Here is a 22,669-nt window from a genome sequence, read left to right as displayed (position 1 = left end):
AAGAATATTTAGGTTATAGTGGCAGGTGGGGGCGCTCACCATCCACTCACTCGATGTAGTGCTGCTTTGGGTGTCTGCCCTTTCCTCTCTTCCATACATCCTCTTCTGTCTCTCTTTCCTTCACCCTCTACTCTTTCTACTGCCTACAGGTGACTTTACACTCCCTCTTCTGTCTTTCTTTCCTTCATTCTTTCCTCTTCCTTCTGCTATGGGTAACTCTATGCAAAGTGACAAGCCAAATGGTTTCCTGTACACCACGCTCCTCATGGGGCAACATAGGATTGGATGATGGATGGATGGATCAAGTAAAAGTTTCTGGGACTCAGATTTTGCCCTATATACCACTTTTCTGGCTGTGTGCTTGACAGTCGAGTATTCCTCTGTGTTACCACCCTTTTTCCATTCCTGGAAAAGACTTCTTTTCTCCTTAACGGCATCTTCTACACCCTCATCCCACTACCATGTTACTTTATGTTTTAAGGGGCCCCTTATCTATCCACACACTGAATCGGTAACTCTCGAGATTGTTCTTGAGAAAATGGGAGAAATGGAGTTCCCCCGAGCTAAGCCCTGTATTGGACTATATAGCCCCGCTAGGGTTACAGGAGCGAGTTACCACTCCCAGCACGGCAGCCCGGGCGAGGCTCGAACTCGCAATCCCCTGATTACGAATCCAGCGCGCTACCACTGTGCTACCGCGACCCCTGAGATTGTTCTTGAGAGCTGTGTACTGTTAACACTTCTGTCAACTGCTTCCTGTTGAGGCACCACTCCACTCATCTGTCTATAGAAGACATCCCTAACTGCATGGTTTTTCAACTTCCATATTTTCCTTTAGGTGCATAGCTTTACAACCTTTCCCTGTTCATTACCACACAACCCCTTTCTCCATAACTAGTTTTAGCCTTTCTTACAATTCCATCAAAGTATATATATTGTATATAGAACCAGAAAGCACTCAGGGAGTGCATACCTCTGCCAGTGTCATTGTCATTAAAAAAGGTCTGGATCCATGGATATGGGACCGGGATCCACCCCAAAATGTAATACTTTTTTTTTTTTTTTTTTTTTTTTTTTTTTTTTTCCCCCCCACAAATTTTCATTGAAATTCATTGAGAACTTTTGGAGATATTGTGCAGGATACTCTGGATCCGCCCCAATATTGAATCATTTCTTCCTTGACCCATGGCTCACCCTTCCATAAAATTTCATTAGTTCTTTCCTAACTTTTTGAGTAATCCTGCTAACAGACAGACAGACAAACAAACACACTGACATGGGGTAAAACATAACCTCCTTGTTGGAGGAAATAACCTTGGGAGCACCAAACACCCTTTCTTTCTCTAACATTGAGGTTGAGCCAAAAACTTGTTACCTCCTTTCATGCATGCTTCATTATCAACAGTGTTACAAGCTTCATTCCCCTACTTACGTTTCCCTGTCTTTACTGTACAGATCTCTTCACCTTACTTCATCCCTTTTCTTCATAGTTTCCAGCCAGCCGCAGACACTAAGTATATCCAGTAAATGATACATTTTGTACAGTATCATCCCTTCTACTACCAGATTATTTTCTTCATTTTATAGAAAACATCACTTGATAAAAGGGTTAATACAGGCCATTTGTATTCTCTCCATTTTGGAAAGCTTTTTTGAAGCTGAATAAAATTGGCTGGATATTGCAAAAATAGTATAATAGGTGTTATCATGGTGAAAAGGTTTAACCCATGTTGTGCTGATATAGATTATTCAATTTCTTGGCATTATCAGATGACTTCACTTAGTTATAGGGAGGCCCTTCATAATTAAAGGATTAATTAATGTAGTTTCTAATCCCTTCATCACTTGGTGTGTCTCCTCAATGAATATCATCATCTGGTGGTAGCACAAACAAATTAATAAGATGTCACAATGGTGCTAATCCCAGAATTCAGTTACAGTAACCTTGGAAAAACAAAGCTTTCTTATATCTGTCATCACATATTTATTTTACCTTTGTTTTTCCATATACTTGCAGAGTAGTATATTTTTGCAGTTTTCATCTTTTATTGATCATTTACATCCATACACTTCATTTGATTTCTGGTTTGCCTCAGTATTTGTTAATTGACAGTAAATCCTCATTTAAATCAGGGATGTATTCCAAAATACAGTAATCCCTCAGTTATCTGCTGTAATAGAGCCAGAGGCATGTCTGGAAAGTGGATCCGTCCTGATAATGGACTTCTCCCCAGGCCCCCTCTTCAGACATAACCGTACTTTGAAAGCCATTGTAAAAGGCCACTACAGTACATCGTACAGCACATTTTCCTGTTGTTTAACACTACTCCATCTGGTCAAGCAGACCTATTAACCACAGCCACACAATTACTATGTCATGTGGGCTTGAGTGGGCCAGGTCATGCTCCTTTAAGATGCAGGAAGTTGACCATCCCACATCAGTCTTACCCAGGATCTCCTGCATCTTCTCCAGTGTCAGTACTACCCTTTTCCTTTTCACTGGTGGATGGGCTATCATCACTCACCCTAGGAAGAAGCATGCAAGTAATAGCAAGGCCTGAAACAGGTAGGGAATAACCACAAAAGCCACAGCATGGACCACCATAACTGTTGGAGAGGAGCTGTTCACTACACAGTTACCGGGCAGAAACTGGGAACGACCTAGGGGGGTCTCTATCAGGTGCTGGATGAACTACCGAGCTAGACAGCATGGCACCACCGTACTATTCCCGCCCAGGCGAACGAAAATGTTTGTGTGGCCATAATTTCCACCCGGACGCAAGCATTTTGTCTGGATAAAATGGAAAAAGGGGTGTATATTGGTTTAACACAGCCAGATCACAGTGTTTGGATAATGTACTGTTTGGATAATGAACATCCTGATAATCGAGGAATTTACATATTACTAGTAACCTCTGTAAATTGGGAGAATCTGGCAGATCAACTTTTTAGTTAGCAATGGATGTTTAAGAGACAGTTTTTCTGAACTTACTTGTGACTTAATAGGAAAGAAAGTGTCAGTAAAGTTATGTGTAATGTGGACTTACTTTATTTGTTCCTTTCCTATTTGGATTTTTTTTTTTTTTTTTTTTATATCATAATTTGTCTCACACCATCCATGTTTCTTTCTTTTCCCATTCATATTTCTAACATCCTTTCATTCCTCTAGCCCCTTTTCTCCGTTTCTTCTTTTTTTTCTTCTTCTTCTTTTCTTTCTCCCCCATTTCCTCATTCATCATTACTCCTTTTATGCCTCTCCCTTACCCAGCATCCCTCCCAGTTCTTCATTCTCCTTTTGTCTCACCTGTTTCTCACAGTTCTTTTCCTCCCTCGTGTCATCTCCCGTCCCCTCATCCCATCTCCTCTTTTCTCTTCTCCCCATTGTTCTTTCCCAAACCCTTTCTTTTTCTGTTACATCTAATCTTCCCCAGTTGGCATCAGAACATCAGTGGTAAATTTAAATTCTGTATTGTCTTGTCATACTTAAAATTTCTTTGTCTCACAAAGTATACTGAAGTAGCTTGTTTTACGGGAATGCTCTTTTAATGTGGATTTCATAATATTAACTGAAAATCTTAATCAGTTTTTTAAAGTGAGGGTTAACTGTGATACCTGCTAATTAACCATTGCCAAGCTGATTCTTTGTAAGGTAGTTTATCTCCCCTGAGTCATTGTTTTATAACCTGTGTAAATTGTACCTCATATGAGGCATGCAGTTTGGCCCACGTAGACCCTTGCCTCATATGAGGTCTGCAGCTCGGCAAGGGTAAAGTGATTTAAACTGTTTCTCATGATGTTATGCTTTTTGATGATTTTGAATGGGGTGGGAATGTAATTATATATTTTAGCTTGTGTTTGTGTACATTTTTCGTGTTTCTGTTTTAAGTGTGGAAACTGCCATTTCTAAGTGTTGAAGTTTATCTGCTTGATGTTTTATTGTGTATGATGCTTCTTTATTGAGCCAAGTGTTTATTGTTGCATTTAGTGGCGTGTTTTTGCAGTGTCTGTTTATTGCTTAGTTTGCCATTAAAGTATTGGTCAACCATAACTCCTCATTTAAAGTTACTCAAGTCATATTTTCCTTAGCTAATATGGTGCTGAGGAGATAACACATATGTTTTGCATCTTCTTCTTCTTCTTCTGGGGGCGCTCACCATCCACTCACTCGATGTAGTGCTGCTCTCGGGTGTCTGCCCTTTCCTCTCCATCCTTCTTTCCTTCCATTCTCTTCTGTCTTTCTTTCCTTCATTCTTTCCTTGTCCTTCTGCCTACAGGTGACTTTACAGTTCCTCTTCTGTCTTTCTTTCTTCATTCTTTCCACTTCCTTCAGCCTGTGGGTGACTCTACACTGAGTGACAAGCCAAATGGTTTCCTTTGCACCAGGAAACCATTTACTACGCTGGGTGGTAACCATATAACCAAATTTCGGCACCTGGTGGTTTAGTGGGTAATTATTGCGCTCCAGTCAGATTGAGCTGGTGAAGGTTTATATCCAAGGGATGGTTGGGGTTGATTGCTCATGTAATGCCACTCAGGGATGAGTGAGGTTGGTCACTCTCATCTTAAATATCGGGACCAACTGCCTAGCCCCTGGCTCCTACGCTCCTCATGGGGCAATGTAGGATTGGATGATGGATGGATGGAATAGATAACCACTTAGTTTTGATTCTGGCGCTTTTATATTGTGTAATATCATTGGACCTAGTATATTATCTTTCCAGCACACATCCTGGACTTTACATGAGGAGTACTTGTAGGTAATGCTGATTTTTGGAATTGTGTTGTTCTTTTCAAGACTTTATTGTGTGGTAATTCCTCATTATAAGTCCCCATATGTTTTAGCTCATCTGTTATGAAGCTCACAGTGAGTCATGCAGTATTCAGGTTTTATTCATTGTATTTTGTTATTCTTATGTAAAGTTTCACTTCCAAATCTGTTCATATTTCTGTACTTATTGCCCCTCCAAAACACACACACACACACACACACACACACACACACACACACACACACACACACACTTCCAGGTATTGTTAAACAAATATATATATATATATATATATATATATATATATATATATATGGCACCTGGCAGTGTAGCAGGTAATTAAGGCGCTCCAATCAGATTAAGCCTGCGTAGGTCTATATCCAAGGGGTGGTTTGGGTTTTTTGCTCACGAAATGCCACTCAGGGATGAGTAAGGCTGGTCACTCTCTTCTTAAATGTTAGGACCAACTTGCCTAGCCCTGGGCTCCTATGCTCCTCATGAGGAGGCATAGGATTTGATGGTGAATGGATAGATGGATATATACTGTATATATACAGTATATACACCTCTCCCCCGCTATTTAACAGAGATGCATCCCATAACAAGTGGTTGAAAAACGAATTGGTCGAATAACGAACTAATTTTTCCCATAAGACTTATAAGAAATAGGTGGGTTAGGTTCCCGACCACCTTCATCATTAAAAAAATATTCAATAAAGATGAAAAATACACCGGTAAATATGAATGGAAGTGACACGGGGATTTGAGCTATTTTCTTGCAGACTTCCATTCTCAAGGAATATTATTTTAGTACTGCATACAACTCAGATGATTGACATTTGATTTTTGATCAAAAAAATTTTTGAGAACAAACATAATATACCTACTTAGCGATATTAAAGAAAGCCACCTGAACGCCTTCGATAGCATGCTTACTACTGATTCCGCTGACTGGACATATCACCACCACACCAAACAAACTCAAATGTATTCAGTTTAAAACTGTAAACAGCAGTGGAAACCTTACTGAAAGTGCTGAAACCTAACTAGGAGGCTTCACCCCCAGCACCCCCTATGATTATAACCTACTTAACCTAGTGCAAACTATGATGTGCATTCTGTAGAACTGGCGCCAAACAATATCGTGCTTTAAGAGCGTTCGTTAATCACTGGCACAATTGTCACCAGGGTTGCCATTTGGTATTTTACATTACCATATGTGGCTTAATTAAGTAATGAAAAATTCAATTCGTAATGAATCAGCATGATCCATTACCAAACAGATTTTTCACATGTATGAAGATACAGAGGATAGACACAGTGAAATGTCTGCTGTCTTTGATTAATCTGCTAGCCTAAATAGCACAAAAATAATCAACATGCTGCAAATTATGAGTGATTATTTCCATTTGTATATATAATTAGTGAAGAGTAATTGCTTGCTTTAAGAATTTGGTAATGAAAAGTTAAATTTGGTAATGAAAATTGAGGTGTTTGGTAAAGTGGCTGAGTTCAGATCTGGCAGCCGTGATCATCACCCAAACATGCGATGGCGAAACGCTCACTCAGGTTGGTGAGCCCATGACTACGCTTGATAGAGGTAATAGTAGGGGTCTTGGGTGGAGCCATGGTGGTGATGTAGTATTCCATGAGGCCAAAAAGATATGCAGACAGATGAAGAGGCAGCCAATTAGCAGGGCAGAGCACAGGAGACAGGCAGCTCAGGCAGTCTGTCTGGCGGCGCGTGGTTTGGATTGTCGATATGGTGGGGATAGCCATGTAAAAAAACAAAAATTGTAAAGATTTATAAATGTCGAGATAATGAATTGTCAAATACTGATTGGTCAAAAAATGAGTGTTTGGTGTACTGTATACACTAGTGACTGCGTGGCATACTGGGAGATGCAGCTTGCTGCCACTCCCCAGCATTATGAGATAGTACCTGTATAGTACCATATGTCGTTAGCCCTCAAAATTCAAAGTGCACATCTACTACTGTAAATGTATATTATCATCTCAAATTGGAAAGTTGAAAAATCGTAAGTTGGAGCATCATAACTAAGGGACTACCTATATATATATATATATATATATATATAATGTATGTATCCTTATCTTACACTGAGGAATTACTTGTAGTGTATATGCCTGATTAATCTTTATACAGTACTGTATTATTGTACAGTATTATTGTACATTATGTGTTAATGCTTCGTGGCTTTACCTATGTACAGTATGTTTAAGATGTGTGTTTATGCGTGGCCTGTATGTCTCTCCGTGTGCATGTAGGGATGAACTCAAGCTGGCGGAGAAGGGAGGGGTAGAAGTGAAGGGAGGGGGGAGCGGGGAAGCCTCTTCCACCACCATCTCCACCACCACCACCTCCGCCTCGGGGAGTAGCGTCACAGTTGTCAAAACCACCACCATCACTGCTGTTTCCTCATCTTCACAAGGTACAGTTTCTAGATCTCTGCTACCTGTGACCATATTCTTCTGGGCCTAGGAGCTTTCTAGCACCTCTTTCTTACAGTTGTGTTTCTGTATATGGCATGTGAAAATTTTCTTATGTTATTCAATTCACTTTATCTGTAGGTGAGAATAGGAGTCATGATGATAGCAATGATCTCTGTATCTAATGGTCTGTCTGTCTGTACACACATGCCCTAATCCCATAATGGGTGACCAAAGACAAATTGCCTCTATGTTGCCCTGTACTCTACCATTTGGCTGCCCTCCTTCCAGTTTAAACACACACGCACGCACACACACGCACACACACACACACTATATGCGCTTTTAGTACTGCAAAATGACCACATACTTTAGTAAAGCAAGTTTGGAAAAGAAAAGGGATAAAGGTAGAAAGCAGGATGATGATTTCTACCAAGAACTGGTTGAAATGGAGACTTACAACAAACTGGTTGAACGTGTACACAGGTTAGAGACGGCTTTTCAAAATGAGATTGATGAAATTAAGAAACAGATGCACTTGCAAAAGGAAGAAATAGAAAAATTAGGAAAGGAAGTCAACAAGAAAGACACAACCATAAATTAGCTAACAGTTGAAGTAGGTATGCTTAGGAGGAAAATTAGTGAAATGGCAAGTACAGTAGTCAACCACGAGAGTATTATGGAAGAGTTCAAAAATGATACAGAGACAATTAGGCAAGTAAGCAGTCTGATAAATCAGAGCAGTGATATTGAGGAGAAGATAACACAGGTGAATGAAGCTGTGCAAAGCTACAAAAATGATGTGGAAACCACTTATGCTGAAATGGTGAAAGTAAAGAAAGACTTCGAAACAAGGGTGGAAGAAAAAAGCATTAAAAAGGAAGTGAAAAGACTAATCCAAAACAATCCTAAGTTAGTCAAAGATTCAGTAGATACTAACAAATCTATAGTAATCACTGGTATAGAAGAGGAAGAAGTAAAAAACAAGATCTCAAAAGACAAAAAGGAGATGGCAAATGTAATGGCCATATTGAAAGAAGTATCAGAGGAAATCTGTAGTAAAGACATAGAGGAAACACAAAAGGTTAGGGAAATACGAGAAAAGCAAGTCAAGACCCCTAAAGGTAACCTTCCAGAGTGTAAACACCATGGAGGAGATACTAAAAAATGCAAAGAAACTTATGGAAAAAGAGTTCAAAAATGTATGGATAAAAAGATGCCTAACACAAGAGGAACTGGAATTACTGAAAGAGAAGAGGGAGGAAACAAAAACAAAAAATGAGGGAAGATCAGAGGAGGAGAAGAATACATTTTTTTACAAAGTAATTGGATTGCAGGTACGAAAGTGGTACATAAACAGGAGGGAATAAAAAGGAGGAAGGTAGTAGAACCAAATCATGACAAGTATATAAACAAGATGATTAAGTTGATGTACTCAAATGTGGATGGAATGGTATCTAAATTATTAGAGATGAATGATTATGTCAGAGAAAATGAACCACATATAATATGCCTAACTGAAACAAGATTAACACCAAGGATATCGAATGACATCCTAAACTTAGAGGAATATAATATATGGAGAAGAGATAGGAACTTAAAAAAAGGAGGAGGAATTGTAATATTAACTAAGAAAAGTCTAAAAGTCAAAGAAATAGAATTAGATATACCCTCACAAGTAGAATTGATTGCAGTAGAGATAAATACATCTGAAGGGAAAGTAATTGTAGCCAATTTGTACATGCCACCCAGGTCAAACACATGGGAAAGGGATGAATATGAGGACCTGGCAGAGAGTACAATTCAGAGTTTAAGAGCATTACTACATAAAATGGAAGAGAAATAAAAAAGAATTATACTAACTGGAGATTTTAATACAAATATAAATTGGAACACTCTAGATATAATAAGCCAAGAAAGCTGTTGGGACCAAAAACTCCTGGATCTTGTGCAAGAGTTTTTCCTAACGCAACTTGTAAGGGAAAGCACCAGAAAAAGAGGACTCGATGTGCCCTCAGTGCTAGATCTCATATTTACTAGGCCAGAAAACGTTATTGACAATTTTATATATCATCCTCCATTCGGCACAAGTGACCATGCAGTACTAAATTGCAATTTCATGATTGCATATGACATAGATAACAGCAATGAAAGTTACAAAAAGAGCCTAAACTATAAAATGGGAAAGTATCATGACCTAAAGAAGTACTTCTTAGAAATTGCTTGGGAAAAGGAGCTTAGAGGACAAGATTTAAATGCTATATATGAAAAATTCTGTGAACTCAATGAAATAGGAGTCCACAAGTACATCCCACAGCACAAAGAAGTAGAAAAGAAAATAAAGAAAAGGTTCAATACAGAATGTAAAAAATCAAAAGAAAAAAGAGATCTGTTGTGGAATAGATACAGAAGACACAATAGTGAAAGGGCATATAATAATTACAAACAGGCAAGAAACGATTATACAAGAATAAGGAGGGAAGCCCAAAAACTGTTTGAGGAGGATATCATAAATTAAAGTAGTGATCAACCAAAGCTGTTTTACAGCTACATCAGAAGCAAAACCAAAGTAAATGATAAAATACTGTACAATCCATTACGGACGATGGAATCACTTATACACAAGAGAAGGATATTTGTGAAGCACTAAATAAGAATTTCCAATCAGTTTTTACAGTGGAAAAAAATTTTGAGAGGGATTATGTGGAACATGCATGCCCACACATACTACCAGATATACAAACATCAGAAAAAGAAATACAAGAGGAGCTAAGTAAATTAGACAAAGGAAGAGCAAATGGTCCTGATGAAATTTCATGTTGGGTGCTGCGTGAATGTGCAAAGGAGTTAAGTAAACCATTATTTTTAATTTTCAAGAAATCCTTGAGGCAAGGTAAACTACCTGATATTTGGAAGAAAGCAAACATTGTTCCCTTATTCAAGAAAGGGAATAGACAAAATCCACTTAACTACCGACCAGTATCACTAACCAGTGTTGTAAGCAAGGTATTAGAAAAGCTTGGGTAAATCGCCTAGAACACAGTATGATAACAGAAAGAGAGTTTGGTTTCAGGAAAGGAAAATCATGTGTTACTAATCTGTTGAGCTACTATGACAGAGTAACAGACACATTACAGGAAAGAGAAGGATGGGTAGACAGTATCTATTTAGATTTCAAGAAAGCATTTGACACAGTACCACACCAAAGACTTTTATGGAAACTGTACCGTCAAGGAGGAATTCGAGGCAAACTGTATTGTTGGATGCAAAATTTTCTCATGAAAAGAAAAATGAGAACATTACTAAGGGGAAATTGCTCATCATTGAAAGAAGTGACTAGTGGAGTACCACAGGGCTCAGTGCTGGCACCAATCATGTTTTTAGTGTATATAAATGATATAGACAGTAACACTGGAAATGAAAGCTATCTAGATATGTTTGCAGATGATGCAAAAATACAAAGGAGAATTGCTAACAGGCTCTTGTAAAGAGCTACAAGAAGAATTAAATAAACTTCATGAATGGAGTAATACATGGCAAATGGAATTCAATGTGGACAAGTGACTTGTAATCAAGTTTGGTAAAAGTGGAAAAAGACCTGATTGGGATTATACATTAGGAGATAAAACCCTACACACATCAGAAAGAGAGAAGGACCTAGGTGTGATTGTCAATAACAGACTATCTCTAGCTGACCACATCAGTGAGAAGGTATGGAACATGTATACACTGCTTGCCAATATGAGAATAGCGTTTACATACATAAATGAAGACATGCTAAGAAAGATAATAACATCATTCATCAGACCAACCCTGGAGTATGCATCAGTAGTCTGGAGTCCTCATCTCAAAAAACACATAGACAAGATTGAAAAAGTTCAAAGGGCCGCTACAAGATGGGTACCAAGCTTAAAGGATCTAAGCTACGAAGAAAGACTAAATAAACTGAATCTACCAACACTACAGGAGAGAAGGAAAAGTGGTGACATGATTATGCTATATAAATGCATATCAGGGAAGGAGAAAATAGACATAAATGATTACTTAACATATGGGGAAGCATCAGCAAGAAGACACTGCAAAAAACTGCATAAAAAGAGAGGTGATAAAGACATAAGGAAATTTAGTTTCCCAAATAGAGCAGTTGATCAGTGGAATGCACTGCCGAATGAAATAGTGTGTGCCAAAACAATTCACAAATTTAAGGATATGTACGATAAATATGGTTTAAGACACGGGACAGTACAAACTTGACTCATTCCTGTAAAGATACAGTTAGGTAAGAACAATTAGGTAAGAACACACACACACACACCACTCGCTGGCATAGTGGTAACGTTCTTGCTTGCCATATGGTAGACGGGAGTTCGTGCCTCGCTCAGGTTGCGAATAGTTTCGCTGACAAAGTGGATGGTTACTGTCCCCCTAGAGCAAGGGGATGGGTGCGTGCATGTTTGAAGGTCACAGCCTTGCTCTTAGATCGGACTATATGAGCTCTCAGTTCCCTTCCGGGAGGGTAAAAAGCTAACGACCATCAAGTGATCCTGACCAACCCGGTGAATTACACACACACACACACACACACACAGCCAGAGAGGCATGACGTCTCTCACTTTGCTCTGCGCTGGCCACCCTTGGCCACAACTGGCCACACCTAAATAGTATCTTTATACAAGTCAAGCTTTGTACTAGGTTAACCCTATATGGGCAGACGACTTTTCTATTATACAACCGTGTGGGGTGGCATATTTTCGGAAAAATAAAGTATCAAGGAATAAGCCTAAACATGCATAAGTCAGTGAAAATGGATGAAAAATGAAGGTGTTACATGATAATATGTCTCTGCTGACCATAGGAGGAGGGGAAGAGTGAGGGAGGAGCTCGGGCATGCAGCTTATCACCAGGTGCGCCTGGTACTCATTTTCTTTTTCTTCACCACTGAACACTAAATTCATTTATGCATTCTTTACACTGTTCAGTGTCTTCAAAATCTCATGTACACTCAACCCCCTGCTATCGCGCCTAATTGGTCACAGGAAACGCGCGTGATAGCTGAACTGATCAATCAGTGGGAAAATTTCTAATTGGTTTTTCGATGGCCCATTTTTCTAACTTTTAACCACTTTATGCCTAAGATTTCCTGCCAATCTCTCCTCTAACATGAAATAAAGCATTATTATATTAATAATAACAGTATAATGAATAAATAAACAACATAAAAGGCCATCAAACTTTTATAAGGATTACGGCTTGGGTGGTTTGATGGGTTCCGAGGCTTGGGAGTGGCTTAGTTGCTGCCAGATCTCTTTGGCTGTCTCCATTTCTTTAGTGTCCACAGCTAAAGGGGGTACCGCCTGGTACCTTATATCAGGAATGGCTGAGGAACATTTAAGTGGAACAAAACTTGCACGCTATCATACACGTTCCTCACACTGTCGTTAGAGCCCCGTCTCAGTTGTAAACACGTGATTACTTTATCAACATCACAGTTTTTTCGGCATAAGAAATATTAACTCTTTATAACCCCTTAACCGCGGGGCGTCACTTTCGTGATGCTTGGGAGCAAGGGATCATACCGCGGGGCGTCGCTTTTGTGATTCTGTGTTATTTTGAATTCACCCGGGCTTCCAAGTGGGGGCTTGTATCATCTATCAGTACTGCTGATGTGCAACACTAGTCAGCACTCCTAATCTCATCTGTACTCCCATCCATTGTTGACAATTTAGCCATTTCTCCCCGTTCTTGACTCCCCTCCCTACCCCCCCTCCATTACCCTATCCTTTCGCCTGCCCGGCCATGCTACGCTAAGTAAATCTTCCCTGGAATTTTTCACTGATTTCATCCATTGAAATAAGCCCTATGTCGTATTCTTATACCAAATAATATATACAAGAAAGAAATAAGGTAAGTGAGAGTGCCATACACCTGGAATTGGCTAATTATCACCTGAGAACACCTCACGTGCACTCGTTCGCTAATTTTCGCTGTTTTTTTCTCCTTGAAATATGCCGTATAATCTATTTTCGTAATAAATATACATGTAAGGAGGGAAGGGAGAAGCCTAAGTGATATTTACATTCACCTGGAACTACCTAATTTATAATGTATTGTCTAGATTTCCTGCCAATCATATCAGTGCTACACAAAGCTGTTTCAAGATTTAACATTGGTAGCTCTGATTATATATCTCCTAAGTAGGCCTCTAATCTATTTTTGTAATAAATATACATGTAAGGAGGGAAGGGAGAAGCCTAAGTGATATTTACATTCACCTGGAACTACCAAATTTATAATGTATTGTCTAGATTTCCTGCCAATCATATCAGTGCTACACTTAGCTGTTTCAAGAGCTACGTTGGTAGTGCTGAATAACCCTCAAGTAGGCCTCTCAACCCGGGCCGGCCCTCCTAGCAGTTCTCTCTCAGATTCCGAAGAGGAGGTACGGCTCATCCTCTTGCTGACTTCAGGGCCTTTTTTCACCCCCATGCAAGGGCCCTGTGACCTTTACCCCCTACTAAACCTCGTGTGGAAAGAGGTAAAGGGCTGACAATTGATAAAAGAGTGACTACGATCTTTCTATTGAGTAAAACAGTGCAAGTGGAATTGTAAATAATGTGTAAACAGCAAGTGAAAGTAATGAATGTAAATATACGTGAACAATGGAAAATAGTTTTATAAGTTACTTCAAGTGACAGTGCATAACACAGTGTAAATAAAATAGAAATGTAAATAACGTAAATAAAATAGAGAACGTAAATAGAAATGTAAATGAGTAGTATTATAAGAATACGAGTATATACCCTAGGAGTAATGAAAGTGAAAGTTTCACTATAGCATGTCTGAATACTATGAGTTATGAGAGTGAAGATGAAAGTGACATTCACTCTCAATGCCAGTATACAGGACGAGAAAGTGAATGCTACGTATTTTACTGAAAGAAATTGAATCCCTACAGTGGCAATAAACTAATACTACTGAAGGAAACTTATGGATAAAGACTGTAGATATATATAAGTGTTATGTAGTTATAGAAATATAAAGTGTGACGGGTTTTATGAATAATAAATGACAGAGTACCAAGAGCGAACTAGCGGAAGTGCGGCGGTCAGACGCGCTCATAATTTTCATTGCTTTCACAGTGGTTTTTTTTTTGGAGTATGGATCCCAAACTACTTGAAAATCATAGAGTAGTATTTATAGTGTTTATATCTGGCTGTGGTAATCATATTACGGGTTGTCGGGAACTGTAAAGTGGAGACTTTGTTACCCAACTTCAGAGGTCTTCACAAGTCCTACGTTAACTGACGAAGGCTCAACAAACATTCCAGGAGAAAGCTGAAGGTATGTGCCATAAGCATATATAATTTTGATATTCTAGGACTAATAACTGATTTTTGGCAAATATTTTTTGAGAGTCTGTCGGAGCCCGAATAACCCCGCGGCACACGCAAAACATCGGTAAACATGCCCGCGGTGTAGGGGTTAAGGGTTTCAAAACAATTGATATTTATTCTAAAATACAATATTAATAAGTACAGTATTCAGCATTAGGCTAAATTTCAATGCTGTAGTACGATATATTCTTTCGAGCCAAATGGGTTTTGGTCACTGTTTTGCCCGTTGTGTCCTCGGCAGGAATCCGTTCAGATGCATTCCAAATGCCCGTGCTATAATCGGGAATTTTACCACGTTACCGTTCCGATTAACCATCGTATCCTCTGCAAACCTCGTATGAATTGCTGTGTGAATAAGTTTCGCTTAGCCTGTCTTCAAACTCGACGCGTGATAGCGGTCTTAGGGTGTGTGATAGCATGTATGGTTGTGCATTTGACGTGTGCATGATAGCAGATAAGTGTGATAGCTGAACGCGTGATAGCAGGGGGTTGAGTGTACATGTTTTCTATTTTACTTGAAAACTTATAACAAAACTTACGTACATGTTTTCTATTTTCCTTGAAAATTTTAACAAAACTTAACATATATATATTCTATTTTAGTTGAACAGTTATAACACTATGGTACTACTTATGTACGTACAGTAATCCCTCCAATATCTGATGTAATAGAGCCAAAGGCATGTCCGGATAGTGATCCTGTCCGAATATTGGGTCCCAGCCTCCTGGACTTGTACTTATGGACCCTAACTCAGAAAAACACCTATACAACTCCCTCTGGACATGCATTGCACCTATTTAAGACCCAAATCATACCAATAAGGGACATAAAAGACAGAAATAAATGCAAAAGAACCATAAAATGAGGTTCTAGAGGTGACTTTATACAATATTAAACATTCTGAGTACTTACAACAAGTCCCTGGCTCCTGGACTGGTAGTTATGGACCCTAACCTAGCCTAACTCAGAAAAACACCTCCCTACTGCACATGCATAGTACCTAAGACACTATTCACACCAATAAGGGACATAAAAGAGTGAAATGAGGTGTTAAAAATACAGTACAATATGAAACATTCTGGGTACTTACAGCAAGTCCCTGGCCATCTCAATGAATAACCCACCTCCTCTCAAACTCTGACAGTAAGGAGGAGTTCCTGAAGCACTTGCAGTACACTGTTCATGAAGTCTTGCACAGAACTTGGTCATTTGCACTCAGAATTCCATTCTCTTAACACTGCGCACTCTTGTCTTACTTGCGCTCAATTGTACCTTAATGAATTAAGTGTTGCACTCTGCACTTAAAGTCTTTTCACTCATAAAACCATTTTCTAAACATAACACACTCTATTTAATTTACGTTACATTGACAGTCCATTAAATCTTTGTCTTTTCACTCAGAACTCAAATTCCGTAACACTATGCACTGTTTTTTTTTTCACTTCACAACACTGTAAATTCCCGTGTGGTCTAGTGGAGAAGTTCTTGGTGTCTAATCACTGTCAGAGTCTGAGAGTAGCACATGCAGGTGACCTAGGGGTGCGTTGCTGGGTCGTGGTGATGGCGTACCCACTGCAGACGATTCTGAAGAGAGGCGCAAACTCATGTCGAGTGGTGACTCCAGCGTGCCTGATGTGCTGGCCTGTGGCTCGGAGCATGAGGGCCTGTCTTGGGGAGGCAATGGAGTGGAGTCAGGGCTGGGCACAGCGGAGGCCTGAAGAAGCTGTCAGTGGTTGATTGACGCAAGAAATAATGATTTTGACGATTAATGATGCGCTGCCTGAAAGCGCGCACTTCTTCCACAAGTCCCAAGGGCCCCATCTCCCTGTTGCAGTCCGGGTGCTCCAGGTAGTCCAGAATGAACTCTAGGTGTTCCCGGAGTGTGCTCAGCTTGGGGATGGCTGGAGTAGTGTCACGCTGAGAGGAGTCCGCATCATCGTCACCGTCCACGTCGGAATCTTCAAGTTGGGTACTGACACCTGCAACTGAAGATGCGATCTCGATATCAGACAATGTCTGATATCCAAGATCGCCCTCATCGTTATCCAACCACTCATGCACTTCGTCCACATCAACATCATCCCCATGCACATGTAGACGTGCATGAAAGTCATCCACGTCAAAACCTAGGAAATCGTGCTCCACATCTGTTCCCAAAAGCAGACGAGATCAACCATTTTCTAGAGTCTTGACAGGGATTTCCTTCCATGCACTGGCCCAGTTGTAGATGGCAGACTTGATGTTGTAGTGGCGAAGGTTTTCCAAAGTTCGCTGGCCTCGCATATCCTGTCCCTCCATGCGCTCGTCCTCTTCCTCGAGAACAACCATCACCTCGTCCAGGAACTTCCGTCAGTACAGCCTCTTCATTGCCACGATCACTCCTTGGTCCATTTGTTGGATGAGAGCAGTAGTATCAGGTGGCAGAAATATGCACCTAATGCGCCCATTCTCAGCGACCAACTCCTTGTCGCACGGGTGAGCAGGTGCATTGTCGAGGAGAAGGAGGGCCTCTGCCTGGTCGTGTGGGATTCCTAGTTTCTCTGTCTGGTAATGGATGACCTCCTTGACGAAATGGCGGTGGAACCAGTCTTTGAAGATCTGGGCTGTGAAACATGCCTTCAAAGAATGGTACCAGACGACAGGAAGGACATCCATCACCCCACAAAGACACTGAGGCTGCTTTGCACGGCCAACAATAACGGACTTGAGCTGGTGCATGCCGTTAACATTGGCACAACACAAAGCAGATATCCATTGCTTGCATAGCTTGCGGCCAGGTACATGCTTCTCCGTCTCCTTGGCTAGAGTGTTCATAGGCAAAGAGTGATAGAATAAGCCAGTTTCGTCAGCGTTGTAGACTTGACTAAGAGTGAGGCCCTCCCTGTTGATCAAGCCCTTCACCTTGTGCTGAAACTCCTCTACTCCATCCTCGTTGGCATCCAAAGCTTCGCCATGAGACTTACGGTTGGTAAAACCACGTCGTAACTTGAACGCGAAGAACCAACCTTCAGATGCCTTGAAGTCTAGGGCGTCGTGAAGCCTTGCAAAGTTCTCAGCAGCAGCCTTCAGCTCTGTGCCACGCACCATCACACCAGGAGCACGTTTGTGTCGATACCAAATCATTGTGGAGCGGTCGACTTCTGCATACTTGGGAGTATACATCACCTTCCTCTCCAAATTGCGTTTGCTTTTCGACGAGAAGTGAGCCATGTACTGCATGAGTTTGTCGCGGGATCTCTTGATATCAAACAAAGTAGATCGGGCCACGTTGAATTCACGGAGGATGCGTGAGGTATACCATCCCGCATCCACCTTGTCCATTATCTCCCTCTTCTTTTCCAGAGTCAAAACCACTCTCTTCCTCTTCTCAGGCGGCGGGGCCATCATCACACACATGAAGGAGAGGCACGAGAGCAGCAGGAGAGCCTGCAGCAGGGAAGGCACCACCACAAAACCGAGCACGTGGGTGGCCATGATGACGAGCGTGCACACACAACAAGAGACGTGCAGTAAGTGGGGAGGATGCAGGGGCACTTTAGCAGATGTCGGCGGAACAACACACCAGAACACAGCTGGCCCGCGCCGCGCACGCCAACTTAAAATTACGGGCGGGAAAAAGTCGGATTTTTTTCTAATTTTTTGCGGTTTTTGGTCCATTTTGGGAATACTGGATCCCGGGATGAAAATGTCCGGTTATTGGTGATGCCCGGAAAATGGGCGTCCGGATATTACAGGGATTACTGTATATTCCATTTCACTTGTTTCAAGGCTTGGATGGGTTGAGGGCAGGACAGTAAGTGACAAGGATGCCATGTCGCCCAATTTCACCAATAAATTAGGACAGAAAATAGCCAGATGTTACATAATGACACCGCCTTCTCACACGTGGACGTTTCGTAACATTGCCTGCCTGTTAGGGGTTAAATTAAGTGATGTTCTAATATAGTAGAGCAAGTATAAGCAAAAGTGTTCTCCAATTAATAGAATACTGTACATTCAGTAAGTGCAAGAATCCGCTGATACAACGTATCATCAGCTGGGTGTCATCTGTCACCAGGCAGCTAGCAGGGAGATGCAAACTTGTGAGTAGAAGTGATCTTTCCAAGTGAGAATTACTACAAGATGAGTACCATCTTTAGTAAAGCGAATGTGAAAGGAGTTAAGAAAAGGGATGGTAGAAAACAAGATGATGATTTCTACCCAGAACTGGTTGAAGTGGAAACATATACTGTAATACATTTTAGTAGAGAAAGTGAAGAAAATGGAGAAAACATTTCAGAGTGAAGTTGATGAAATTAAGGAGTTATGCAAGTGGCAGGAAAAAAATGAAAATTAGTAAAAGTATTTAACAAAAAAGGCACAACAATAGATGAGCTGTCAGTTGAGATAGTTTCAGTTAGAAGGAAGACTAGTGAAATAGCAAGTGCAGTTGTCAACCATGAGAGTATTATGGAGATCAGAAATGATACAGAGACAGTTAGGCAAGCAAGCAGTCTGATAGACCGAAGCAGTGATATTAAAGAGAAGATAACCCAAGTGAATGAAATAATGAGAAATTGCAAAGATGAAGTAGAAAGTATGTATGCTGAAATGGTGAAAGTAAGGAAAGACTTAGAAACAATAGTCAAAGAAGAAAAGCATTAGAAAGAAAGTGAAAGAAATAATTAAAAACAACCCAAAACTGGTCAAAGGTTCGGTGGATATCAACAAATCAATAGTAGGAGTAGACTGTAGCACCAGTCGAGCAGGACAGTACTCCCAAGGTGGATGGAAAGCTGGAGCTTCCGTTTCATCAGCCCTCGGGACTTGGTCCCGACCATCCCCCTTTGCTGAACTTTTTCAGTCTCAGTAACACAGAGAGCAGGCCAGCATGCTCTCCAATACAAGTTTCTCTAAATATCTACATGAAACTACATGCACAGTACACACCAGACATCCTTTTCAAAATTTGGAGAAAAAAATGGCATCGAATAACATAGCCTTGGAGTCCCCGGGGGCGGGGGGGACCATAAATGACCCCACCTTCTGCCCCTCTCCCGGTGACAACTCAAGATGCCTGGAACCACTGTCTGACTCTCTTCTTCTTCATTTCTGCAACATTTCTGGCATTTCCTCTAACTTGCACTCTGTTGAGCACCACCTCTCCTTCTCTAAACCTCATCTTCTTTTTCTAACTGAGACTCAGCTGTCTGAGGCAACTGACAGCAGACCCTTATCTGTATCCTCCTACTTTCTCTATACTCATTTCAAAGCCAAAGGTGGCTGTTGTTTATGTATACGCAACAACTTATCTTGCTTTTGTGTTCCTGAACTCGATTCTTCTGAATTCTCTACACTCTGGCTTTGGCTTTCCTGTCATTCTCTGACTAAATGTATCTGTGCTGTTTATGTATCTCCTAACTCTGCTATCAAAAATTCTTTGACTATCTTACTTCTACGATGGAACACATTCTATCCATTTCTCCTTTCTCTAAAATCTCCATTCTAGGAGATTTCAATGTTCACCACCACCTTTGGCTCACCTATCCTTTCACTGATCTTCCTGGTGAACAAGCCTACACCTTTTCTATCCTTAATAACCAAGAGCAGCTTGTACAGCACCCTACCCGTATCCCTGACCGCCTTGGAGAGAGCTCCAACATACTTGACCTCTTCCTTACAACTAATCCTTCTGCTTACGATGTTAATTTTTTCTCTCCGTTGGGCTCCTCTGATCACAAGCTTATCATCTTAACCTGTATTAATGCTCCGATATGGCCTGTGGACCCTCGAAAGAAATGTCGTCTGTGGCACTTTGGAGCTGCGGATTGGGAGGCCCTCAGGCAGTACTTCTTTGATTTTCCCTGGAATGATTATTGCTTCCATGGCCGGGAGTCATCTGAGTGTGCCTTGCACATTACGGAGGTTATTCTCTTGGGCATGGAAGCATACAGTATATTCCTTTCTCATATCCTTTGACTAATGCACAAAAGCCTTGGTTTAATCATGCTTGTTCTAATGCTGTCCGCAACAAGGAGAGCCTATAAAAGGTACCAGAGCCAACCCACCCCTGAATCACATCTTTAATACATTTCTGCTTGGAATAGCTAAGTCTGTTCTTTGCTCTGCTAAGAATAATTTCATCCGTACTAAATGCTCTCAACTCACTAACTCGAATTGTTCCCGCTCCTTCTGGCACCTTGCCAAAAATCTTTCTAACAACTTTACCTCATCATCCTTCCCTCTTCTTTTCTACTCTGATGGCTCTGTAGCTATTTCTTCTACTGATAAAGCAGATCTCTTAACTCAGACTTTCTCCTCTAATTCCACCTAAGATGATTCCAGTGCTGTTCCTCCTTCACTTCCCCCCTCTGACTTCCTCATGGTTGACATTAAAATTTCTTCAGCTGATGTATTTTCTGCCATCACAGGCCTCAGTACTAACAAGGCATATGAGCCTGATGGAGTCCCTTCTGCTGTTCTCAAGAACTATGCTTCTGTGCTTACACCCTGCCTAGGCCAACTCTTTTGCCTTTGTCTGTCAACTTGTACCTTTCCTTCTTGCTGGAAGTTTGCTCTCATTCAGCCAGTCCCAAAGAAGGGTGACCATTCCCAACCCTCTAACTATCGTCCAATTGCTTTAACATCCTGTATCTCAAAAGTTTTTGAGTCTATTCTTAATAGATAAAGCATCTTTCCTATCACAACCTTCTTTCTGATCGTCAGTATGGGTTCCGTCAGGGACGCTCTACAGGCGATCTTCTCACCTACCTTTCCAACTCCTGGTCATCCTCCTTTCGGGACTTTGGCGAAAGCATTGCCATTGCACTTGATATCTCAAAGGCTTTCGATCAAGTCTGGCATAAATCTTTAATATCCAAGCTGCCCTCTTATGGTTTCTATCCTTCTATCTGTGCCTTCATCTCTAGCTTCCTTTCTGGTCGTTCTATACCCGCTGATGTAGACGGTCATCATTCTTCTCCTAGATCTGTTAACAGTGGTGTTCCTCAGGGCTCTGTCCTATCACCAACTCTCTTCCTTTTATTCATCAATGACCTTCTAAGCTGTACATCTAACCCTATCCTCTCATACGCTGATGACTCCACCCTTCACCTTTCCATTCAATTCCTGCAGCGTCCATCTCAGCAGTTACTTCAACAAACAAGGGATGAGGCTATGACACACCTAATGTCTGACTTGGCTCGTATCTCTGACTGGGGTAAAAATAATCTGGTTGTTTTTAATGCATCAAAGACTCAGTTTTTGCACCTATTAACCCAACAAAATCTTCAACATGTATACCCACTAATGTTTAATAACATTCAGCTTAATCCTGCATCATCCTTGAACATGCTTGGGGTTTCATTTACTCAGGACTTATCTTGGAAAGATCACATTACATCTCTTGTAAAATCTGCTTTCAAGAGATTGGGTGTGCTAAGACGACTCCGTTCCTTCTTTACCCCTGCACAATTGTTGACTCTATACAGGGGTTTTATCTGTCCCCGCGTCGAGTACAACTCTCATGTGTAGGGAGGCTCCCCACATACAGCTCTTCTCAATAGGGTGGAGTCAAAGGCTTTTCACCTCATTAACTCTCCTCCTCTTACTGTCTCCCTTCAACCTCTGTCTCTTAGGCGCACTGTTGCATCTTTATCTCTTTTTTATCGCTACTTCAATGGTCACTGCTCCTCTGAACTGTCTGCATGCATTCCTCCACCTCTACTATGGGTGCATAGCACCCTTTTAGCAGCAAACTCTCATCCCTTTTCTGTCCAACTCTCTAATGCAAGAGTTAACCGTTACTCCCAGTCCTTCATTTATGCAACAGGTCAACTCTGGAACTGTCTCCTTCTGTCTGTATTTCCTGCTTTCTATGATCTCCAGTCTTTCAAACACAGTGTGTCCAGGCATCTCAAAATGATCGGATCTTGAATTTGGCTCTCTCTTGTATTTTGTTTTCCTTTTGGAAGGAACAGTTTTACGGGCTTGATGCCATTGGTTCCTTCTTCCTCGCATTTAAAAAAAAAAAAAAAAAAAAAAAAAAAAAAAAAAAAAAATATCACTGGCATAGA

The 22,669-nt window shown here is 40.9% G+C and overlaps 1 protein-coding gene across 1 annotated transcript in view; it reads left to right on the top strand.

Annotated features, from left to right (window-relative positions):
• l(2)gl (LLGL domain-containing protein l(2)gl) overlaps positions 1 to 22,669 on the top strand; it is a 443,338-nt gene that overhangs the window by 334,849 nt on the left and 85,820 nt on the right. The window contains 1 exon segment of the mRNA XM_080274241.1: positions 7,059 to 7,222. Within this exon segment, the coding sequence (XP_080130367.1) occupies positions 7,059 to 7,222 (164 nt within the window).

Source organism: Coenobita brevimanus, chromosome 57 (assembly GCF_032717465.1).
Source record: "Coenobita brevimanus isolate Jiangsu-jjx chromosome 57, ASM3271746v2, whole genome shotgun sequence".
Lineage (NCBI taxonomy): Eukaryota > Metazoa > Arthropoda > Malacostraca > Decapoda > Coenobitidae > Coenobita > Coenobita brevimanus.
The sequence above is the reverse complement of the archived record's forward strand: the minus strand, read 5'-3'. Positions and strand labels throughout refer to the sequence as shown.